Below are 24,030 nucleotides of genomic sequence, written 5' to 3' on the forward strand. Positions count from 1 at the left end.
TAGCCGACACCATGTTCACGTGACACTGTATGTCTTCGTCTGTTGCACTCACACTGTCGCCTGTAGTTGCTCTGGATAGGGCATCAGCAAGGACTAGGTGTTTACCTGGAGTATATATCAGTTCAAAATCGTACCTTTGCATCTTCATCATTAACCGCTGAATCCGTGGAGACATTTCATTCAGATTCTTTTTGATGATGGCGACCAGCGGTCGATGATCAGTTTCGACTGTGAAAGACGGCAGGCCGTACACGTAGCTATGAAACCGCTCCAAACCATACGCCAGTCCCAAACATTCTTTTTCGATCTGAGCGTATCGGCATTCAGTTTTTGTCATAGCCCGAGATGCATAGGCTACCGGTTTCCAGTGCTCACCCTCAGCCTGGAGCAGAACGGCACCAATACCATCTTTGGAAGCATCTGTAGACACTTTTATCCTCTTCGTGTGGTCATAAAATGACAACACAGGTGCTGTGCTCAGTGTGTCCTTGAGTTTTTGCCACTCATGCTCATGTTTCACTGTCCATTTAAACTCACAGTCCCTGTGCAGAAGCTCTCGTATGCATGATGTCTTTGCTGTCAGATTGGGAATGAATTTACCTATGAAATTCACCATCCCCATGATGCGTAGCACCCCTGTCTTGTCTGTGGGCCTTGGCATGTTCTGTATTGCATGTATTTTGTCTTTATCTGGTTGGACACCACGTGCAGACAGCTTGTCTCCCAGGAAGAGGATCTCTTGAACGCCAAACTCACATTTACTCTTGTTGAGTTTCAGTCCATACTTTTGTATGCGTTCCATAACTCTGTTCAGCCTCTCGTTGTGCTCTTGGGCTGTGGACCCCCATATGATGATGTCATCAATGTAGACTCGAACTCCATCCAAGCCCTCGATGATCTGCTCCATCGCTCTGTGAAATATTTCAGGTGCGGACTTGATTCCAAAAGGCAGTCTGAGAAAGCAGTGTCTGCCGAAGGGCGTATTAGAGGTACAGTACTTGGTGCTGCTTTCATCCAGTTTCAGCTGCCAGAAGCCTTGTGAGGCGTCAAGCTTTGTGAAGTAGTTGGCACCTGACATTTCACTGATGTTACGACTGCCGTCGTTTGGCCTGGGTGATTATAAGGGTGCATATGTATTTCTGCCGTCGCTGGCTTGGTGTGTATTGGTGTGTAGTGGGTATGTGTGTAGGTGTGCCTGCGTGTGTGTTTGTCTTTGCAGCTCCTTAGTCGGGTGGCCAGACTCCTCCCCCTCTGGTCCCGATTGGTGCTTCTGAGCTGGCTGAGGATTGGTGCGGCGCTTCTGAGCTGGCGGGTGATTGGTGCGGCATCTGAGAGCGGGCCTGGGTCCTGGCATAAAAACCCCGAGTGGCAGTCGGCAGCTGGGCCAGAGCGAGGCAGACCACGCGTTCCTCCCCCTCACCCAACCAGCCACCTTTAGTTTTTGTTGTGTTCTCCCGTAGGGGTGGACCGCCATTTGAGTTATCCAGTTTTCTCCTGTTTTTGGTTAAGTCAGGGAGGTCAGCCTGTGTTCTGTTGTTTTTGGTTTCCTTTGCAGGTTAGTTTGTCCCTCTGAGTTAGATCCTCTTTTGTTTGTTATTTTGGCCTAGGTCCACCCCGAAGTTACTGAGCACTGTCATTATTTAATTATCATTTAATCTGTACCAATAAATATTGGTTTATTTACTTCTGGCTCTGTGGCTGCTTGAGTTTTGGGGAGAGAATGTCACACTTTCATGTTGCTCCTCAGATACCCCTAGCTGGGGTGTAACACTGAGGATCTCTTCACGTGTAGGTATTTGATAATGTTCACACTTTATGCTCTCATTTAGGTCTTTAGGGTCCATACATATTCTCAACTCACCATTCTTTTTCTTTGTGATGACCAGTGAGTTGACCCAGTCTGTAGGCTCATTAACCTTTTTGATCACCCTAGCATGATCATTCTGTCGAGCTCTTTCTTTAGGCAGTCTTTCAGTGGCGCCGGAACTCTGCGTGCTGCATGCACAACTGGTTGGGCTCCTTCTTTCAACTGTATTTTATATGTGAAGGGCAAAACACCAAAACCCTTGAAAACATCTGAAAAGTTCTGAACAATTGTGTCCATACAGTCATTTGTTGGGTTTATGGTTGGAACGATGCGATACACTCTTTTCACAAGCCTCAGTTCTTCACAGGCTCTGTCACCAAGAAGTGATTCACGTCCCTCATTCACCACAAAGAAGAATAGGTGGTGCACTTTTCCTTTAACTGTGACACTCAACCTGCATGTGCCCAAACATTTGATTGGCCGCCCATTGTAGTCTTTCAGTCTGTGGCTTATTTTTCATTGCCTTCACATCACACATGCTTATGAGATTTGCCTTAGCACCAGTGTCCAATCTCATGGTGACTACAGTCCCATTTATCATTAGAGGAGCTATCCACTTATCTTCTCTAGTGACATCATTTACATTGTCTGGTTTATTTATTTGTTCACTTTCACAATTCACCATTCCAACAAAGAACGTGTCACTTAGATCAGGCTCGTCTATTAAGTTTACAGTTTTTCCTTTTTTTTTTTCTTTCCGTTTGGAGAAGCATTGTTTAGCAAAATGATTCTTGGAGCATTGCTTACCAAACGCTGGACACTGTCTAGGCTTGTGCTGTGAGCCGCAGCGCTTGCAGTTTATCATCACGTCCTCCTGCTGTGCAGGCCGGGTCTGTGTGCTCCGTCTCCGCTGATACGACACTGCTCCAACCGCTGCCGCGCTGTCGCTCTGCGCCGAGGCGACTGCAGACATCTCGCTGAACGTCCTCACGTGCCTTTGGGACAGCTCACTGGCCTGGCAGATCTTAATGGCTCTTGCCAGCGTCAGCTCCATCTCCCGTAGTAGCCTCTCTCTGACCTTTTTATCCTCCACGCCATAGACGATCTGGTCCCAGATCATGGAGTCCTTCAGCGTCGCGAAGTTGCAGGACTGCGCCTTTAGCCGCAAGTCCGTCAGGAAGCTATCGAAGGGCTCATGCTGCCGCTGTGTACGAGACCGAAACACGTACCTCTCGTACGTCTCGTTCTTCTTCGGAGAACAGTGAGTATCAAACTTGCTAAGCACTACATCCAACTTTTCATTATCTTCAGGACTGTCAAACACGAACGTGTTAAATACTTCTATGGCCTGTGGCCCTGCTATTGTTAGCAGCAGCGCTACCTTTATTGCTTCCGGCTTTGCCTCGAGTCCCATAGCCGACACATACAGGTGAAACCGCTGTTTGAAGGTGCGCCAGTTCTCGTCGACATTCCCCGTTAGTTTCAAACTTTCCGGTGGTTTTAAATCCATGTTGTTCATTCGAGTTTACTCCTGGTACCATGTCATGTTCGTGTTCCAAGGATGAGGCCGTGTTGATAGCAAGTAACTTAGTTTAATGTCTCACATTCTCAACAACATACATGTGGCTCCATGCAGTCTTGCTCTACCCCGTTATATGGTACGGTAAGCTGACTACTAACCAGTACTAAACATGTAATAACATCCAATCATAACAGTCTCTAGCAGCTTTGCACATCTACAGTTTTAGCCCGTTCTTCTTTACAGAACAGCTCCAGTTGAGTCAGACTGGATGGAGAGAGTCTGTGAGCAGCAGTTTTCAAGTCTTGCTACAGATTCTCAGTAGGATTCAGGTCTGGACTTTGACTGGGCCGTTCTAACACATGGATATGCTTTAAACCAGTCCATTGTAGCTGTGGCTGGATGTTTAGGATGGTTGTCCTGCAGGAAGGTGAACTTCTGCCCCAGTCTCAGTCTTTTTCTGCCTCTAACAGCTTTTCCTCCAGGATTGTCCTGGATTTAGTAGTTTAGTTTACCAAGCAGCTTCCCTGTCCCTGCTGAAGAAAAGCCCCCACAGCCTGATGCTGCCACCTCCATGTTTCACACTGGGGATGGTGTGTTCAGGTAAAAAAAAATCTTGAACACCATGTATCATTTTCCTTCCACTTCACAATTATGCACTACTTTGTGTTGGTCTATCACATAAAATCGCAATAAAACACATTTGTATGTGGTTGTAATTTGACAAAATGTGGGAAAGTTCAAGGGGAATGAATACTTCAGCAAGGCACTGTGAATGTCTGACTGAAAAACACTGATTTGTTACATCTGATATGAGCATTAGGATCTGTGCTCTCTCTCTAGTCATAATGGGCAAAAGTGACCTTTGACCTTCTAATTCTAATCAATTCATCCACATGGACACTGAGGCCTAGTCCACACGAACACGGGTATTTTTGAAACCGAACTTTTCTGGACCCCGGTTAAAAAAAAATTCGCGTCCACACCACCGGTGTGATAAAAAATAACTCCGTCCACATGAAACCGCAAATCCGTCTTCATGTGCATTCCAAAGCAGTAGGTGGTGATATCACTCCTAACAGGAAAGCAGCTATAACTTGTACAGAGAGAGTGGAGGCTCAAACAGCTCAAACTGACCGGCACCGCGAGTCCGCGCTACTAACACACCCCGCCCGTAATCTCTTGTTTATGACAGATACGAAAATACACAAATACACACATCGTAACGATAATCCATCGATCCACTGATTGATTCTGAAAGGCTTCATTTAAAACAAATGTACAGGACGGAAGGAAGCAACACATCCCGCTATTAGACGACATCCCTCTATCTAGACATGCCGGTAGTCCGACACTTTTTGATACCGCTATTCCGATTTTATTTTATTTTATTTTATTTTTTTTTACAGCTGCGATACCCAGGCGCGTCTCTCTCTCTCTCTTTTCTTTTCAGCATGTCTATCACTGGTTTGATGAGGGAGTGATGTTCTTAATTTCAACAACTCAACTATCAAGTCGCAAACAAAACTGACACACATGATAAACAAACAGAACAATGCTGCAGTTTGTTTGTCAAGTTAACCTGTCACCGTCAACACCACGGACAGCGCGGCGGATGAGCCGCGGAGCTGCATCTGTGAGCGTCTGGGCTCTGGGCTTAGGGCCTGGGGCCTCATTTATCAAAACTGTAAGTAAGCAGTGTAAAACTGCTGCTACTAAATGTTTTGCTTAGGCCTACGGAGAAAAGACACCCAAAATATTTACACCTTTTTCAGATCTATCAAACTGTGCATGCACAACTCTACGCAATTTCTCTTTGATAAATCAAACTGGATACAAGAATGGTGTGCAGTTGTGCACGTGAACACACCTCTGCCCCCGGAATGCCTAGACACAACCATATATGGTCAGCACGTGCATATTAAACTTGGAGGGTTTGTTTTTTCTTCTCTCTTATAGGCCTATGTATTTGTGTATGAGAAACAGTGTCTCAGATGAAGAAAAAAAATCAGGACAGGTCTGACTATAACGTAGCCTAATCAATCAATGTCGGAAAAGCGGAATGTTTGATAAATAGTAAAGTGCCCCTACTCCGACAATGAAAAAAAGAATCTCGGACTAGTGGGACGCTTGAAAAATAAAATTAGAAGTCAATGTCGAAATAGCGGCATGTCGGAATAGCAGCATGTAACCACATATGGTGACCACGCGGTTTTGTATTAGTGTCCGCATGTTTAGTGATTATTGATATTCACAGGAGCGTCTGAGTGGTCAGCGCATGGTCAGCGTCGAGAACTTGACGTGCTAGCAACAGTAACTAGGGAGGGCAGGGATTTCTGAAAAATGTCCGGTTTTCCTGTCCACACGTGAAGCTGAAACCGGAGTTTTCGAAAAAGTTCACCCTGGACTCCGGTTACAAAAAACTCCGGTTTCAGGAGCCCAGTTCTGCGGTTACGTGTGGACGAAAGGCCAAACCGTGTAGAGAAACACACGGTTTCAAAAATACCCGGGTTCGTATGGACGGGGCCTGAGATATCACACTGAGGAGAATGAGAAAGACCCTAACGTTCTGAAAACACACACCGTCTTTGACTGTCGCCGGCACACATGCATGAAAATGTCAGATTTTGCTCCGACTGCAATTTCAACATTTTAAAGGCACATATTATGGAAATATCAAAATGTGAGAATTGACAAATTTTCAAATTTGATTAATCCCACCCCTACCTGGTAGCAGTAGAAGGGGGCGGGGTAAGCAGTGGTTCATTTGCATTTAAAGGGACAGGCACTGAAAGCAGCCGTTCTGAACAGGGCTGTTTAGAGAGGATGAAAAGAGCTGTGATGTTTGATCCTTGAGGGATTTTGACCAAAGCATGTCAAGACATGTCTTTAAGACACCTGGGAACTAGGGATGCACATTTTGAATTTTTTTTTATGACCGATAACCGATGCTCGTTGACCGATCGCTGATGGTTTTCTTTTCTTTTCTTTGTCGTTATAAAATACACACACATGCGCTGCAACAGCTGATCAGCACCAGACCCACTGTGCTCTGTTTCAGATGGAAGTCAGATCTTCCGATGTTGAACTGTGTTTATACAAAGCGCGGCCAAACAGCAGGCTGAAGAGAGAGGAACAGCAGAGCTCCTCTACGGAGCTGCAGGTGAACCGGCTGGAAACCGCAGCGACAACCTTTTCTTTTTCCAGCAGATGATGCACATCATACTGTGGGCTACATGTATTGTCTGAGCTTCCCTCACGGGGATTGCTCCACATAACTGGCAGACTGTCAGTCCTCCTGTGTAACTTTTTGCTACGAAATATGACTGACACGTGCACATGGACTTCCACGTGTCCACGCGCCTTCATGAGTTGACGACATAAGGAGCTAATAAAGAAAAATTAACCAATAGTATTAATCGGTCAAAGTTCTTGTTATCGGTTAAACAGTTAATCATGTGCATCCCTACTGGGAACTATTTTAAAGGATAATTACTGTTTTTTACAACCTGGACCTTATTTCTAGCATAAAATATGATCATTTCCTCCCCCAGATAACTTTGGTGTCATTACAAGTCGTTCGACGAAATTAGATCCAGCCAAGAGCCGTGTATATCTGTATAATGCAAGAACACGGGGCAGCGGAATGCAGCCTCTAAATAACACATTATCTGCTGTGAAACTCCTTCATTTCACCAATATTTAGTTCTGATAGGCTAGTGCTATTCCCCTCTGAGTCCGGGGTTAGCTGTTATCAACATCCGGGGTCTGTAGGTTGGCCTACTGACCTCTGACCTGGATGATGTCATCTCCGACCGCTGCCCGGCTCATTCTGATAATAATCATTCTGCTTCGGCATTCGGGTCCATTTTTATCTCAACTAGCCGGAGCTTTAGTGAGTCCAGGTTGAGGAGAGGAAGCCTGTGGAAGCTGAACTTCATCCAGCTGCTCATTTTGTTCTGACAAGTCAGAAACACACAGAAACGAACCATAGCATTAACAGTTGAAACTTTCAGGCAAACAAGCTGCACCGCACAGCGCTCAGAGATGACATCATCCAGGTCAGAGGTCAGTAGGTCAACCTACAGACCCCGGATGTTGATAACAGTTAACCCCGGACTCAGAGGGGAATAGCACTAGCCTATCAGAACTAAATATTGGTGAAATGAACGAGTTTCACAGCAGATAATGTGTTATTTAGAGGCTGCATTCCGCTGCCCTGTAGACTCACATTATATAGATATGCGCGGCTCTCGGCTGGAGCTAATTTCGTCAGAACGACTTGTAATGACACCAAAGTTGTCTGGGTGAGTAAATGATCGTATTTTATGCTAGAAATAAGGTCCAGAATGTAAAAAACGGTAATTATCCATGTGGAAAAGGGGCAGAATATGTCTTTAAAGTTGAGTGGTCAGTGAGCTCAAAGCCTCCACATTGTCATGACGACAGAGAACATTGACACAGCTACAGTAAGATGAGGGCAGTGAGGTAAGAAGGAGGCAGCACCAAGGTGTCCAACCTCTCTATGTGTTTATTAGAGATGATACAGTGTTGGCCTTTTTGACATTTATACAAAACAAACAGAAAACAACAAGACAGCAGCTTCTGATCAGTCTCCGTACGGCTCTCACGTCTGTCCTCTGTCCTCTCACATTCCTGTGTTCCTCTCCTCGCACAGAGAAGAGTGTGTGTGTGTGTGTGTGTGTGTGGGATGAGTGTGTTTTGGTTTATCTGATCTGTGTTGGATGGGGTGGGGGGGTTCTTTACCCAGGGTGCAGCTCTACCCACCAGGTCTCAAATAGCTCCGGTCCAGGTTTGTGCCTCATGATGGCGTCGTGTCAGAATCAGCTGTCGACTGCTGCTTCACTACGGATCACTATTAAAACGCTGCAAACACTTTTTGAGTGATGATTAAATAAAAGAAATTAAACAGCTGAACTTTTAATCTAGTTCTCATCACTAAAAACACACGAGTCTCGTGGAAAACTCAAAGCACACAGGCAGCGACAGCTGTAAAGAACAACGTTGTCTCTGTCTTGTGTGTACGATGACTCTACACTACAATACCCATGAGCCTCAGCAGCGACACCACTCCGGCCGCCGCCTTAAAAAGAACACTTTTCTGAATGTAACATGGACACAGCTCCAGGAGAACAGGGAACCGCTGGTTCCTCTGAGCCTGGAGGGAGATGAGAGGAGGGTGGAGGGAGGCCAAGGCTCCTGCGGAGAACAGGAGGAGAGGAAGTGTAGCGAGCTGCTGGCTGACAGGATGTTGCTGTGGGAACAGTCTGGAGCCAATCTGCACATGATCACCACGGTGACCTCATCACATCAACTCCATCCGCTTTAAAAAGTCTGTGTGTGTGTGTGTGTGTGTGTGTGTGTGTGTTTGTGTGTGTGCTCAACTGACTGAGGATAAACGCTGAAGCAGCAGCAGCCTGACTGCTGGCCCTACCTGTGTGTGTGTGTGTGTTTGTAACAGAGAACTGTGTGTGGACTGTCTGCTGCTCATTCTGACCCCCCCTCCCCCTGAAAAAAACAAAAAAACGACAAAAAAACAACCTAACATATACAATTGCTTTTGAAAATAGACTGCTTTACAATCATTCTGGTGGAGAGACGAGACGTGTGTGAGTGTGTGTGTGCATGTTAGTCCCGTGTCCTGTCACACACTCCATCGTCCTCCTATGAGTTTGTCCCCTCACACGTTAAGGCGGTCTCACACCTGCTGCCCACCCAGTCCCTCTGGATCTGGATTCACAGCAAACTGATGCTGCCCCCCCACACACACACACACACACGCACTCCCCACCTCCTCCCACACACACACACACACACACACACACACCAGTTGAGGCTGCCCAGTGCTCGCAGGAGGCAACAAGTCAGGGAGCGTTGCAGCCGGTTCCTGTCTCCAGCGCCGTCGCTAACGTCTCATGCCGTCTTCTTGTTGCCATGGAACGGGAGCACCGGTAACATCAGCTCTTTTAGTGTGGTACCGCCGTTGGGTTGTTTTTTTTCCAGATTAGATAGTCCCGAGTCTAATCCACAGCCGAGTGCTGGGCTCGTCATCTACAAGTGTCCAGTCCCGTCGGCCCGGCTCGCCGCCGCCGCCGGCCTCAGCTCCAGCTGCTGCTCTGCAGCTCTTGGCGGAGCCAGGACGGCAGCGGTTGGCCCAGACGGTTCAGCAGGCGCAGCAGCTCCATGTTGTGCTCGCGGTAGAACTCCGTCAGAAAGGCACGAGACTGTGAGAGAGAGAACGAGAGGTCAGAGATCAGGAGAACGTGAACCTGCTGATCATCTATGAGTGACATCAGGTAGATAAGCAACAACTATCAAACAGTAAAAACAACAGTCACACTATGTATTAATCAAGGTTAATATTGTTTAAAGGGACATTGTGTAGGAATTACTCCCATCTAGCGTTGAGGTTGTCAGTGTTGGGCAAACTACTTGGAAAATGTAGTGAGCTAAGCTACAAGTTACTCTTTGAATTGAATTGAATTGAAAACTTTATTGAACAACATTAGACAAGGGTTCAAAAGGATTAAAACACAATAAAGCCCAAAGGCTTATTTCCATTGTGGTCCTATTTGATGGTAGACAACATGGATTTAAAAACAAGGAAGACAACACACAACACATGGAAAGACACTAGGGCACATAGACTACAACATTGAAGAAAAAGAACAAGACGAAATAGATAAGACAAGGGAATTAGGTCCCAAACAAAAACAACAAAACATTTGACAGACATACAAACAAACAATACAATAATACTCTACATGAAATGAAGCTTCACTACACTGAAGCTACCCACCAGAGAAATGTAGCAAGCTACTCTACAATAAAATGACAAAAGTAGCTTAGCTACATCAAAGCTATTTTTTTTTTTTTTACATCAAACCAACTTCATTCCAAGTCATTGCTCTAGTGATCAAAAAAACATTAAGACAAACAGATCGGCAAAAAATGTTCATTTTAATAGTTTAGGCTATTTAAAAAAAAAAAGCAAGAATAATATCTGAGTAACAGCTTCTCCTCTTGTCATTTGTCCTACCTCTTCCTGCCTAAATGCCCTTCTACACACACACACACACACATGTTTGATGTTTTCTGACTGAATTGTGAGCTTAGCTGGCGATTGTTGTGTTAGCTTCGGGAAAATACCTTAATGTGAATGTGTGTCCTCAAACCCCTGTTTGACGTGTTGGACGTTGAGCGCAGCTTCATGTTTGGGTTGCAGAGGAAGCGTGCGAACGTGTAGGTAACTGTTCTCTGAGGACTCGACTAGAAACATCAAGTTTTCCAGCTACGGCCCTGACTCACTCTCTCCTCTTCCTCTGTCACCTGCTGCTTGCGGCGCGGTGCTGCGCCCCCCGCTGCAGCAGACGGGCATCAGCAGAAGTCTACGTACATGACGTCACTTGGAAGCGGTGCGTTTAAAGACCCACTCCCGTGAAAATCGTGTTTTTTGAGCTTTTCACATGTTCCTGTGGCATTTTTCTTGTGTTAGAGCACATATCAGCAGAAAAGGAAGTGCAAAATTGCATTTCTGAGTTTTTCTGCCTTCAAACTGCTGTGAACCAACGGCAGACGCAAACTGGCAGTTTCAGGGAGACTGGAGCTGACGTGTCACAGCTCCAGGGGAGGGCACTAGTGCTACAAGCTCCCGCCCCGCTCTGCATCTGGCTCAGAGGTGAAAGTCTTGACAGCTCCAGGTATAGCTCACCTGGTAGAGCAGCTTGCACCGTGAGCAAGGACTATGTTCCAGTCTGGGATCGAATCCCAGTGTGGAGTTTTACGCTAAACGCGCTGAATCTGTAATTGTACAATGTCCAGCTGTCAGCAAGCGGGGGGTGGGGTGCGAGGAGGTGGCTGGGCGGGTGCAGAGCACCTCCCAGAGGTGCATTGCTAATGTGCATGGCTAATGAGCTGGTTTTAAAATGACCAAAAAGGGTCGCAGGAGTGGGACTTTAAGGTCTAGAAAAGCCTGGGGAAATGTAGCTTCTGTGGACGCTACCACGCTACTGATCAATACAATAGCTTAACTACTGAAAAGCTATTTGATGTAGAAAACAGCGACGCTACGACCACGCTACTGAGAAATGTAGTTAAGTTACTAACGCCGCTACTTGTAACAACGCTACTGCCTAACACTGGCGGTTGTATATCACAAGCAACTCAATGGTATTTTTCATGTTGCATTCACCTGAAATTGGGCAGACGGCAGACGGACGACAGCCGCTGCAGGTAACGGCATAAACAAGCCTCTATGTAAACAAGTGGTCCGTCAGCACGAGGCAAAACAATACACGTGACAATATGTTGTCATGGCGATGTGGTATTGTTGACCTGACCCACGTTTTACCGTCTTTCTCTGGACTTCTGTGACTAAAATGACATCTGGTTTGTTAGCGACGGCCGTCTGCCCGACTGCAGGTGAATGCAGCATCAGTGTAACGCTCCATTCCTCCTCACTGCGTTACCACGGTGACTTTTCACAGACGCCACCTCCACCTGAGCCGACAGCTCCGGTGTCTCCGCTGAGTTTCCGTGGTTACCTACCGTCACGCTGCCACTGAAGGTAAAAACATGGAGACACCACATGGCAGCAGCACCGAGCTTACCCGCTCCATGGAGATATGAATGATATGAACGGCTCATTCAGAGCTGAAAGGAACACTTCACTTTGTTGATGGGGGGGATTACTGATTCATGAAAAACAGACTTTTGAACCAAATAATCTATTTTTGTGAATAGATAACAGGAGAAGTTACACAATGTCCCTTTAAGCAATTTCTTGTCTTTAGTCTTTGTCTTGGGGTTTGTTCTTCAGTCTGTACTATTTGTTCTCTCTTGGTTCTTTTTGGATCTGTTTTTATCTTGCCTACCACTTGCTCTGTTGCTTTATCATTATCCCATTGACCAGTGTTACTGTAATGTTTATTTGTTCCATTTGAAAATACCAATAAACAGATTATGTAAAAAAAAAAAAGAAGAAGAAGAAATTTCACAGGCTGATTGGACTAATATTTAAGATGGTGTATCCGTACCTCAGGACTCATCTCTGGGTACTTCCTGCCTTTACTCTTCCCCAGACATTTGGCTCGACCCCCCTCCACCCGCTGACACCAGAAACCTTTGCTGTCGTCGTACCTGCAGACACATGTGGTTAGTGGTTAAACACTCTGGAAACTCTGGAGCTGCTCCTTTAAAGATACAGGTTCTCTGGATGTACAGTGTGTGTGTGTGTGTGTCACATACATTAGAGCCTGGGTGTAGTTGAAGACGGGAGTGACACCGAGGAATCTCTGGATTCCCTCCATCACCAGCGCCGGGTTGGACCGCAGGAGGGCCCCGTCCACTATGTGCAACTAGAAAAAACACACACACACACACACACACAGTCAGTCAGGCTCTCCAGCAGCCGACCACACACTCATCTGGGAGTTTGACATGTTGAATTCCGTGAGTCCACTGGGACCCACTGGGCGCTTTCACACTGTCCTCGTTTGATCCGCTTTCAACGGACCAGAGTTGGTTTCCTCCGATAGTCCGCTTTGTTTGGGCGGGTGTGAAAGCTCATACCAACTCTGGTGCGGATCAAACAAACAAACTCTGGTCCGCTTGAAAACGGGGTCTCAGTTTGTTTTCACGTGAACCCTGGTGCGGTTCGTATGGCGTGTGAAAGCTCACCGGACTAAACACAGGAGCAAATGTAGTGCATGACATATAGCAGCAACACCAACAACTCCACATCTCTCATCAGTCTCTGTCTTTTCCTCTGCTGCTGTTTCTCTGTCCTCAGTGCAGTTGTAAGAGCGAAATACGCTCTGCCTCGCTGCCTTACATGGTGGTCGTACTGCATGGCTTGCTGAGCCATGTGCAACTGATAAATAAAAAAAAGAAACAACATCCCCAAAACAGCCAACTTCACATGCTGCTCCATGTTTACTGTTATCCAGCAGGTCTGCCAGTCAGCAGTGATTTCCCCTCCTACTTTGTCCAATCTACGAGCGGCCGTTTCAACCGTTGTGACGTTGACTGTTGACGCTCAGAAAGTTTGGTGCGGTTCAGAAATTGCAGTGTGAAAGCGGAACCGAACCAAGTGATAAATGCAACAATGTTGTAACTTTCAGCCCCCCAAGCGAACCCAGTCCGCTTGGTTACTGTAGGTGTGAAAACCACCTTATAATGTGCAGCATCTTGATGTTCCATCCAAACAGTGTTTAAAGTGGACAGGCTGGTCTGTGAGTGGACATCAGGGGGTGAGAGGGTCAAGTAGAGGGCGTCCCGCTGGTCAGGTGGTCAGGGAACAGACCATATGGGTGTACTGAGCCCCGAGGAGCAGGTCGACCCCCCACCAGCTGGACTCGTCACTGCATCTCTCTCCCACTGTCTCTCTCCACCTTCCCTATCAAACAACTATCAAAACTACTACCGCATTTTCCAGACTATATGTCGCACCACAGCAGAAGCATCCGTCAAAAAATACGTCGCAAAGAGGAAGAAAACATATATAAGTTGTATCAGTCTATACATCACATTTATTTTTGATCATCTGGAAAGACTATTCAGTTAGTCTGACTCTACACAATAGCCGGAAATAATTCCGCCAATCAACTGAGATTGAGAGGGAGGGAGAGATGTTTTATGTGTCTTATGTTTCGTTCTCCCCTTACCTCCTTTAGTGATAATGATGAATGCAAGAAGTGTAATGGTGTAATGGAGGCAGTGTTGTTTTTGGCAGGCATTTTAGATTTAGTCTCTCGGACTAAAATGTTTATTAGTCATAGTCAATTTTAGTAATTTCTATATGTGATAGTTTTAGTCGACAAAAACTCAAAAAGGTTTTAGTCTAGTTTTAGGAAATAAAAAAAAAAAAAAGTCTTTTAACAAATTAATTCAACAAGTAGGCTATTGGAGATTGCTGTTGGGCAGAAACCTTTTATCTCCATATTTCAACTTTTCAACTAACTTTTTTTTCAACATATTTCAACATAGTTTTTTATGAATTTATGCACTACTTCATCATACAAGAGTGTCACACATAAGTTGTGAAAATAGCAGATCTATAAGTTCAACACATTGCAACACATTGTGAGCTTGTAGATCGGCTATTTCCACCAATAATTACAATTACGGCAAATGGGGAGGCAGAGAGAGGGGGAAGACATGCAGCAAAGGGCACACCGGGGGATTCGAACCGGGGCCAGCTGCGGCGAGGCGCCTGGTCAACACAGTGAGCTTAACAGTGCCCCAAAAGACTTTTAAACACACCTGGTGTGTCTAAACTCTTGGCGATTTCTCTCCACTTTTGTGTCTTTTATTCAGGTCCTGACAGGTCTGTGTCTCGTGTCCCACAGCTCAGCACACTGGGACACAGGCCAAATTATTCTCTCCTCCGTTGCATTGTTTTCATTCTGCAATACGTCAGATTGTTTTTCAGATTCCACAACATTCTCTCCTATTATATATATTGGACGCGCTGAGATGTCGTCACAGTGCGTTGTGTCCAAATCAAAAACATTTAAATTTACACTCTTGCGTCGGGGTAGCACATACTCTGTGGGGCAGAGGGGACCATGCTGTCTCTGCTGCTTGCCCCAAACTCTGGAACTCTCTGCCCCTTTATGTGAGACAAGCCCCCGACGTCTTCAAACCTGCACCTTCACCACGCTATGAGATAATAACAGAACGTTACCAGACAGAGTTGTTTTAGAGGTAAATTCATGCAAAACCGCTGATGCACGTTTCCGTCGGGGGCAGTTTTTCGGCAGCAGTCTCTGCATTTCCCTCTAAAACAACTCTGTGTGGTAACGTTGTGTTATTATCTCATAGCGTGGTGAAGGTGCAGGTCACAACTTGTCCACCAGAGCTTTTTGGAGTTGTTGGATTGTGTATTTGATGAGTTTGATGAGGGAAACCAAGAAATCCCATTAGCCTCCGTAGCGTAGCTCTGAGCAGCTCACGGCTCTGCTCCGCCGTTCTAAAAATAGCTTGCACTGACAATTAAAGGTAACAAACCTACTGCTATGACTATAGGGATTATGGCAATGGGCCAATTTGCCAAAATGTTGAACTATCCCTTTAAACACTTTGGGTTTTATGTTCTTTCATTTTATTGCTTTTTTCTGGTTTGTTTTTATATTTTACATAACATTTAGTTTATTTATTAATTTACATTTTTTGGGGGGGCTTTTTGCCTTTAATTGACAGGATAATTGAGAGAGACAGGAAATGGGGGGGGAGAGAGTGGGGAATGACATGTGGCAAAATTTGGAATTTGAACTGACTGCAGTGAGGACTGTAGCCTCGGCATATGGGGCGCCTGCCCCAACCTTTGTTTTTAAATGTACTCTAAACAAAAATGGATAGGATTGTGTTGTTCCCCTGTGTTTCTGTCCTGCTTGTCCCCTAGCAGCCACTACAGGCAGTGTTACTGTGTAGTGTTACTGTGTAGTGTTAATGGGTCTCATTCATGAAACGTGAGTAAATCTGTGTGTAGATTTGCACATAAAAGCTCATGTTACTAAAACTCTACTCCGGATTCATGAACGGTGCGGGAAACTCAGATTTGATCATAAACACGTGTGTAAGATGATGAATCCCAACCCATCGTAACCTAACAACACGCCCCCGGTGATCAGCAATTAGCATAGATCTCTATACATGAATAGCCATATAAGGAGATCCTGACCACCATATTAGGAGGTAGGTGCATCCTGCTCACCTGCGGCCATGACGCAAACAAGGAAAGAGGGAGAGAGAGAAAAAAGAGAGAGATCGCGGATCGAAGTCATTTTGGGTGAAGTGGAGTCCAGAAAAAATATTGAATTATCTTCTGTTAGTAGTGGTGTGACTGGAACAGGTCAAAGGCTGGAGGGAAGAAACAGATTTAGTGAATTAAGTATCCTTGGTTTATTAAAGAACCGTTTAAGAAGTAAAGCCAGAATAGTTCGATATGAAACATGAAAAAAAAAAAAAAAAACTACAGAGCTACAGCAGCGACGGGAGGAGGAGGCTCTTCACAGCCTCAGCTGTAGAGGAGCATGGTTGTATCAACACATGAAGTTATATAGGCAGGTTATATTGTTACAGAATCACCAGCCGTCTGTCACAGCTCCATCCAAACCGGTGCTGACTGCGCTGCTGCGCAGGGTGAAGTGTGCGCCCACCGAGCGTGTTACAACACAAAAAAGTTTTTTCCGGTTTTATATCAGATTATCATCATCATTAGATAGAGCCTTGACGTGTTTGTGCGTGTCCGATCCCTAAAACGTCTCTCTCTCCAAATATTTCTAATTGTTTGTCATGTTTAAATTACGTGTTTCAAAGGCATCAACGTATTTTGAACATGAGAGAGAGTAATACAGATTAAAATTGTAATTTTCAACAGTGACAAGCAGTATTTCTTTGCATTCCTACATTTACACAAGCGCTACACACAGTCCGGAGCAGGTGTAGATTTTGTGTGTAGCTACGAAAAAATCAGCACTACTAAAAGATTGATGAATGCAGAAATCCACGTAAATTTGCGCTGCTCAGGGTTTACACACAAATCCGTGCTGCTCACGTTTCATGAATGAGACCCACTGTGTGGTGTGTGTTAGTGTGGTGTGTGTTACCTGGCTGGGCTGGTAGTGCTGCAGCCAGCGCTCCAGGTGAGTAGCGTAGACCCCGGGGTTAAGGCAGCGTCTCTGGAGGGCCAGCAGGTCCTTGGGGGCCGTGGGGCCGGCCGTCACCACTAGATGAAATGTGTTGTTGAGGGCTGCAGGGTCCTGGTGGGCCCTCTGGTGCTGTGGCCGCCAACACACAGGAAACAACAATCAGATTACAGAGTGAAGAGGGTTTGGGCTGTAGAGCAGCAGCAGCAGCAGCAGCAGCAGCAGCTACAGCAGCAGCTACAGCAGCAGCAGCAGCAGCTACAGCAGCAGCTACAGCAGCTACAGCAGCAGCTACAGCAGCAGCAGCAGCTACAGCAGCAGCAGCTGCAGCTACAGCAGCAGCAGCAGCAGCAGCAGCAGCAGCAGCAGCTACAGCAGCAGCAGCAGCAGCTACAGCAGCAGCAGCAGCAGCAGCTACAGCAGCAGCAGCTACAGCAGCAGCAGCAGCAGCTACAGCAGCAGCAGCAGCAGCTACAGCAGCAGCAGCTACAGCAGCAGCAGCAGCAGCTACAGCAGCAGCAGCAGCAGCTACAGCAGCAGCAGTAGCAGCAGCAGCTACAGCAGCAGCAGCTACAGCAGCAGCAGTAGCAGCAGCAGCTACAGCAGCAGCAGCAGCAGCTACAGCAGCAGCAGCTACAGCAGCAGCAGCAGCAGCTACAGCAGCAGCAGCAGCAGCAGCTACAGCAGCAGCAGCTACAGCAGCAGCAGCAGCAGCTACAGCAGCAGCAGTAGCAGCAGCAGCTACAGCAGCAGCAGCTACAGCAGCAGCAGCAGCAGCTACAGCAGCAGCAGCAGCAGCAGCAGCTACAGCAGCTACAGCAGCAGCAGCAGCAGCTACAGCAGCAGCAGCAGCAGCAGCTACAGCAGCTACAGCAGCAGCAGCAGCAGCTACAGCAGCAGCAGCAGCAGCAGCTACAGCAGCAGCAGCTACAGCAGCAGCAGCAGCAGCTACAGCAGCAGCAGTAGCAGCAGCAGCTACAGCAGCAGCAGCTACAGCAGCAGCAGCAGCAGCAGCAGCAGCTACAGCAGCAGCAGCAGCAGCAGCAGCTACAGCAGCAGCAGTAGCAGCAGCAGCTACAGCAGCAGCTACAGCAGCAGCAGCAGCTACAGCAGCAGCAACAGCAGCAGCAGCAGCTACAGCAGCAGCAGCAGCTACAGCAGCAGCAGCAGCAGCAGCAGCTACAGCAGCAGCAGCAGCTACAGCAGCAGCAGCAGCTACAGCAGCAGCAGCAGCAGCAGCTACAGCAGCAGCAGCTACAGCAGCAGCAGCAGCAGCAGCAGCAGCAGCTACAGCAGCAGCAGCAGCTACAGCAGCAGCAGCAGCTACAGCAGCAGCTACAGCAGCAGCAGCAGCAGCTACAGCAGCAGCAGCAGCAGCAGCAGCAGCAGCTACAGCAGCAGCAGCAGCAGCAGCAGCTACAGCAGCAGCAGCTACAGCAGCAGCAGCAGCTACAGCAGCAGCAGCAGCAGCAGCTACAGCAGCAGCAGCTACAGCAGCAGCAGCAGCAGCTACAGCAGCAGCAGCAGCTACAGCAGCAGCAGCAGCAGCAGCAGCAGCTACAGCAGCAGCAGCAGCAGCAGCAGCAGCTACAGCAGCAGCAGCAGCAGCAGCAGCAGCAGCTACAGCAGCAGCAGCAGCAGCAGCAGCAGCTACAGCAGCAGCAGCTACAGCAGCAGCAGCAGCTACAGCAGCAGCAGCAGCTACAGCAGCAGCTACAGCAGCAGCAGCAGCAGCAGCAGCTACAGCAGCAGCAGCAGCAGCAGCAGAGTGAGTGCTGTCCCACCTGGTACCAGGAGTAGGCTCTGTCTGACGGGTTGATGAGCACGGCCAGGACCTTGGCCCTGGGCAGCAGGGCAGCAGCTCTCTTAGGAGCCACCTCTGTGTCAAAGTAGTTGGCACTTTTCTCAAACATGAAATCTGTGCTGACATTAGAGGGGAATGGGAAGAAGTCCATGTACCTGAGGAGAACACAGACAAAACAAATACAAATTAACTAAAACCTCAAAAAAGTCTCCACAGCCTGTCAAAGTGTCAAAGTAAGTCACAGTCAAAGTGAAAACTGATCTCTAGAAGCTGCTCAGTAAACCACAAAGAGACTCAGATTTGTAATCTGTCACCTCTCCACAGTCAAATGTCTAAAACTAATATCTGATCTCTCCTCTGTTCTCGGAACTTGGGGGTAATTTTACGGGGCCAGCCCCGTTGGTGCGTGTCTCCACTGCAGGAACCTCCCCCACAGGGCCGCTTACAGGAACTTTTACAGGGCCGAACGGAGTCCCTGCCTGGGGGTAGGTACTCGGATCGGCCCTGAAGAAGTCCTGGTGGGGCTTGAGATTTACTCTGTGCTGATTGGTCAGACTCAAAGCAGGATCATGTGACGCTAAGAGAAAGCCCCAAAATAAGATGCATTTTTATATAAATTAAAATTGAAAATTGAATAACCCAACTTTACTAAAAACGGAAAAACCGGAAAAAAGAGAAAATAACTCAGTAAAAGACGAGAGTAGCAGTAGGCCTGGTAAAAAAAAAAAAAAAAAAGAGTGGTAAATAGGTGATCGCGGGATTACGTGACCATTGATTTTTTAAAGAAAGCTCTATACCAGGGCGGTGTGTGGCGCAGTGGTTAAAGCAGCCGCCCCATATAGAGGCTACAGTCCTCAACGCAGGCGTCCCCGGTTCGAATCCCGCGTCGGGCAGCCCTTTACTGCATGTCATTCACACTTGTGAAAAGAGAATTTCACCTTTTGGGACACAATAAAGTATCCATCCATCCATCTATCTATCCATCTATCCATCTATCGTTTCATCAATTCTCAAACCAGGGAGATCAGCAATTTCAATCATGGTAAACATTAAGTATTATTGTTGTGTATTGTTGTGCTAAGCAGTTGCCTCGTATCTAAGACTCTTCACACCCTGGAGGTTCTCAGCTTTCTGTCTGAACCAGATGAAGGATTCTAGTCATCAGGTGTCTGGATGTGAAGTTCTCAGAGACACAAGCTGATGAAATGTTGGACAGCTCAGCTGCGGCTGCTGGAGACGTCCTGTCCTGTGTCCACAGTCTGGATTTATTAACTGATACTTCAACTGCTCAACATCTGGTTCATAGATTATTAAACAAACAAAAGGTGAGCTGTCTCAGCTCCAGCTGTTCAGAGATGTTATGGGTCTGACTGAGATTGTCGGCAAATGAACGTTTAAGTTTATCAATCAGGATTCATATTTTGGGTGTTAAGCTTTCATTCCAACAGCAACAGTGAGAGAGACAGGAAGGTCAGGGGGAGCTGACACGAGCTGGAACAGCTGCTAACATAACAACAGCTCATAGGCTGAATATTACATCTGCAGAGATTTGTCGCATTTGTTGGAAAGTGAAAATTCAGCTTCCAAATTGTAAAAACTTCCTACAAATGTGATATGATTAAAATTAAAATCATGTTTACGGTCACTGTTGTTTATTTACTTACACACATCCCAATAGATTAGAAGCAGCTCATTAGCCTTAATTCTGCACAGTAATGTCATCACACGTGTTACTTTTGGGTAATTTATCACATTGGTGTGCTGTAATAGGCCCACAGCTGCTGCTGCTGTTAGTTGTTGTAGGAGGGTATTACATGGAGGACACAGGGTGGAATGGAAACTGGCCCTTGGCAGCTGAGTCTCTTGTGGTCTTTTACCAGGTGAGCCACCAGGGCACCAATACTGCTTTTAATCCCCCGGCCTATTGGCAACAATCTCAGCTCCGGCTCTCCCTTAACATTTCTGTCCTCGGTCCAACACCGGACTATTTTATGACGTTAAGACTGGGAGAGCCCCTCATATTTATTGACATGTACAAAAAAAGGACAATAGGAAACTTGTTTCAAAACTGTACTCCCGTATTCAATCTATTAAGAAACACTCAACAGATAAGATTAGATTAAAATCACAGAAGAAGAGTGGTTGAAGATATGCTCTGTACAGTCAACTTCCACTAGTTCTGGTCTCTGGAGAGATTTCTGCTCATAACCCCTACAGTAAGTTAAAATGTGGCAAACAGGGGAGACGGCCAGCGGACTGTGTTGGAGGACGTGTGGTGAACATTTCCATATATTCTGGAGCTGCCCAGCTATTCAGCCATATTGGCAAAAGATTATGCAAGTAGTACAAAACATTTTTGGTGATGAAATAATTAGCTCTTTTTCTACAATCTACCTGGGTAATATTGCACCCCATATATTGGGGCGAGACAAATATCTTTTAAAAATATTATTAGCAGCTAGTAAGAAAACCGTAACTCGAAGCTGGCTGCAGACCACACCTCCAGCTGAGTCAGACTGGATCAATATTGTGACCAATATCCAAAATATGGAAAGGATGACCTTTTCGTTAAATCTACAGACTGATAAATATTTGCACTATTGGGAGAAATGGATTGTGTACATGTCCACAAGAGATGCTCATTGAGCCATCATTGTATTTGTAACTCCACCAGTATAAAGTTTGAATGAATGTATAGGTGACCAACTGTTTGTTCTATGTCTTTCTGTATGTTGTCTATGTTCCTTCAATAAAAATAAAGTACAAAAAAAAAAAAGACTGAGAGACCCCTGTGCTGTAGTAATGCAGGTGTTTACCAGTCGATCCCGTTGTCATAGTTGACTCCGCTGAAGAACTGGATCTCCTCGAAGGTGGTGGGGCTGGGGAAGGAGCTGGTGATGGCTGGGTGGAGGCTCAGGAATGAATGAAGTGCTGTAGTGCCTTTGAGTGAAGACAGAACAATTGTAACAATGAAAACTGAGACACAGAGACAAAGACAGAGACGGAGGGAGGGAGGGGAGTACCTGTTTTTTGTGGTCCTATGACGAGGAACTTGGGGAGTCGGTCACAGGTCTTCTCTTTAGACCAGATGTCTTTGTGTCTCTTGTCATGACAGGGGTTCTAAAAACAAGGTGGTTCATTTAACCTCACATATTCAGCATTTTGATAATTCTCAAACATTTACGTCCCCTCGAAGCTCAGAGAGACCTGACTGTCTCCCTTCACCAGGACAGACATTATTCTAAAGTCCCCCTAAAGAGGCATTTTAACATTTGTAAAAATGCTCTGCTATGACTTTTTTTGTGGCTTTTTTTGCCTTCATTTGATAGATCAGTAGAGATAGACAGGAAAGGGGGAGACAGAGAGGGGGAATGACATGCAGGAAAGGGCTGCTCGATGAGGGATTCGAACCGGGGCCGCCTGCAGTGAGGACTATAGCCACTACATGGGGCGGCCGCCTTAACCACTGCGCCACGCACCGCCCTGGACTATTAAAATTGCTTTCCCACAAAAAAGTTGTTTAAAAAAGCTCCCAAATAGGCTAAAAACAGGTCTACTATTTCTCCCTCATTGAAAATGCATCAAACTCCAAGTTGAAAAATTGAACCCAGTTTTTTCAGACTCTGGTTTTGAAACTGCATTTTCAAGTCTAAAATGTACTAAAATGCACTAAATTGACATATTAATAATTTCAAAAAGGGCATTTTTGGTTTAGGGGGTCTTTAACTTTTGTTTCATTTAATGATGACAGTGATTGAATGAGGATTAAACTGATTAAATTAACAACAGTCCAAAGGGGACTGAGACAAGGACAGCACATCCATTGTTTATCTAATGACACATTAAAATAGTAAAATGTCTAACTAAACAACAAACTTCCATGTTTTTCTCAAACAACTGAGAAACAACAGGATGAGGCGGTCAGAGCACCGACCTGCCAGAGTGGGTCTCTCTCCTCTGGGAAGATCTGGAAGTACTTGTCAGCGAGCTGGACGGGGGGCAAAGTCTGCAGCCGGAGGTTGGTCCAACACTGGACGAACTTCACCAGAGACTCAAAGGTGTAGAGACCGAGCCGGTCGTTGCCGTAGTTGGACAGGTGGGTCATGAAGATACTGATCTGGAGGGAGAGGTGGAGGAGACTCACTCAGTTCATAGACAATTCATAAAGCTGCTACTAGTGAAATTTAAATTCACATACACACACAATAGTGTTAGAACAATATGACACTTTAGTTTAGGTTTCCTATGTGTTTTATTGTGGGACACATGGAGGTGGAGGCTCATTTACAATGTAGCCGAGCAGAGGATAAGTTAAAGAGTCGAGACTACAATGTTGAGCATATACATTAAAGGGATAGTTCAACATTTTGACAAATTGGCCCATTGCCATAATCCCTATACACTGATTCGGCGACGTCACCGGAAATCGAACGGCCGCCATTACTGCGGTGACAACTCACAGTCAGGCAGCTGTTGGCTCTGTGCGCGAAGCGGGCATTTGAATGCAAGTGGACCTTTTCTCTTCCCTTTCTCTTCTGCGAACATGTCCAGGAAGGCTGGGAGGACATGTGCCGTCCTCGACTGCTCTAATATCAGCAAAACACAGCCCCTTACTTCAGGAGGAGTGTCCGTGTTTAGACCGTAACGTTACGTACAGCGTGTCAGCAGCAGCAGCAGCAGCAGCAGCCGCCAGCGACGCAGTCACAGCTGACCTGTACAACCTGGCTACCCTCCCTTCTCACCGTTACCTTCACATCGTGTGGACAGTCTGTGAATGTCTCACTGATCCCTTCAATATGATGTGATCATGGTCGTCTAAAAGCCGGTGTAAAATATGTCCGACCCATCCGGAGCTCAGGTAATTTTGACCATAAATCAGAGACCTGTAATTGACGTTTTTTCTGATCATCGGAGGCCAGCTGGTCAATAAAATATTCTTGAATATCTAAAACAAAGCAAAAGTTGTTGTTGTTTTTATAATCTTATTCATGTAGCCTGTCCACATGATTAAATATCCCGCTGCTGGCTTGCTAACGTCAGCACGCATAACGTACCGGTACGTTATATCGTTTATGATACAGTCTCTTATCTCCCTGTTACTCTAATCTTTCCTGCTAATCGCTCAAACAAATGATTAATTACTAAATGAATATTGGTATTCATGTAAGATACCTTAATCAGTTACTGGGGGGAACTAAACATCACAAATGCAGCCTATTTATGATGCTGT

At 46.3% G+C, this 24,030-nt stretch overlaps 1 protein-coding gene across 1 annotated transcript in view; it reads right to left on the minus strand.

Annotated features, from left to right (window-relative positions):
• Nucleotides 1–9,335: 9,335 nt before the first annotated feature.
• ndst2a (N-deacetylase/N-sulfotransferase (heparan glucosaminyl) 2a) overlaps nucleotides 9,336–24,030 on the minus strand; it is a 30,705-nt gene continuing 16,010 nt past the window's right edge. The window contains exons 6-13 of the mRNA XM_085800938.1: nucleotides 22,735–22,917; nucleotides 21,824–21,920; nucleotides 21,617–21,740; nucleotides 18,781–18,955; nucleotides 16,958–17,128; nucleotides 12,594–12,703; nucleotides 12,383–12,485; nucleotides 9,336–9,571 (exon numbers count right to left, since the gene is read on the minus strand). Coding sequence (XP_085657064.1) covers nucleotides 9,446–9,571; nucleotides 12,383–12,485; nucleotides 12,594–12,703; nucleotides 16,958–17,128; nucleotides 18,781–18,955; nucleotides 21,617–21,740; nucleotides 21,824–21,920; nucleotides 22,735–22,917 — 1,089 coding nt within the window. The 3' untranslated portion in view covers nucleotides 9,336–9,445. The remainder of the gene's footprint in view (nucleotides 9,572–12,382; nucleotides 12,486–12,593; nucleotides 12,704–16,957; nucleotides 17,129–18,780; nucleotides 18,956–21,616; nucleotides 21,741–21,823; nucleotides 21,921–22,734; nucleotides 22,918–24,030) is intronic.

This window comes from Trachurus japonicus, chromosome 15, assembly GCF_045865225.1.
Source record: "Trachurus japonicus isolate A0001 chromosome 15, Traja_1.0".
Lineage (NCBI taxonomy): Eukaryota > Metazoa > Chordata > Actinopteri > Carangiformes > Carangidae > Trachurus > Trachurus japonicus.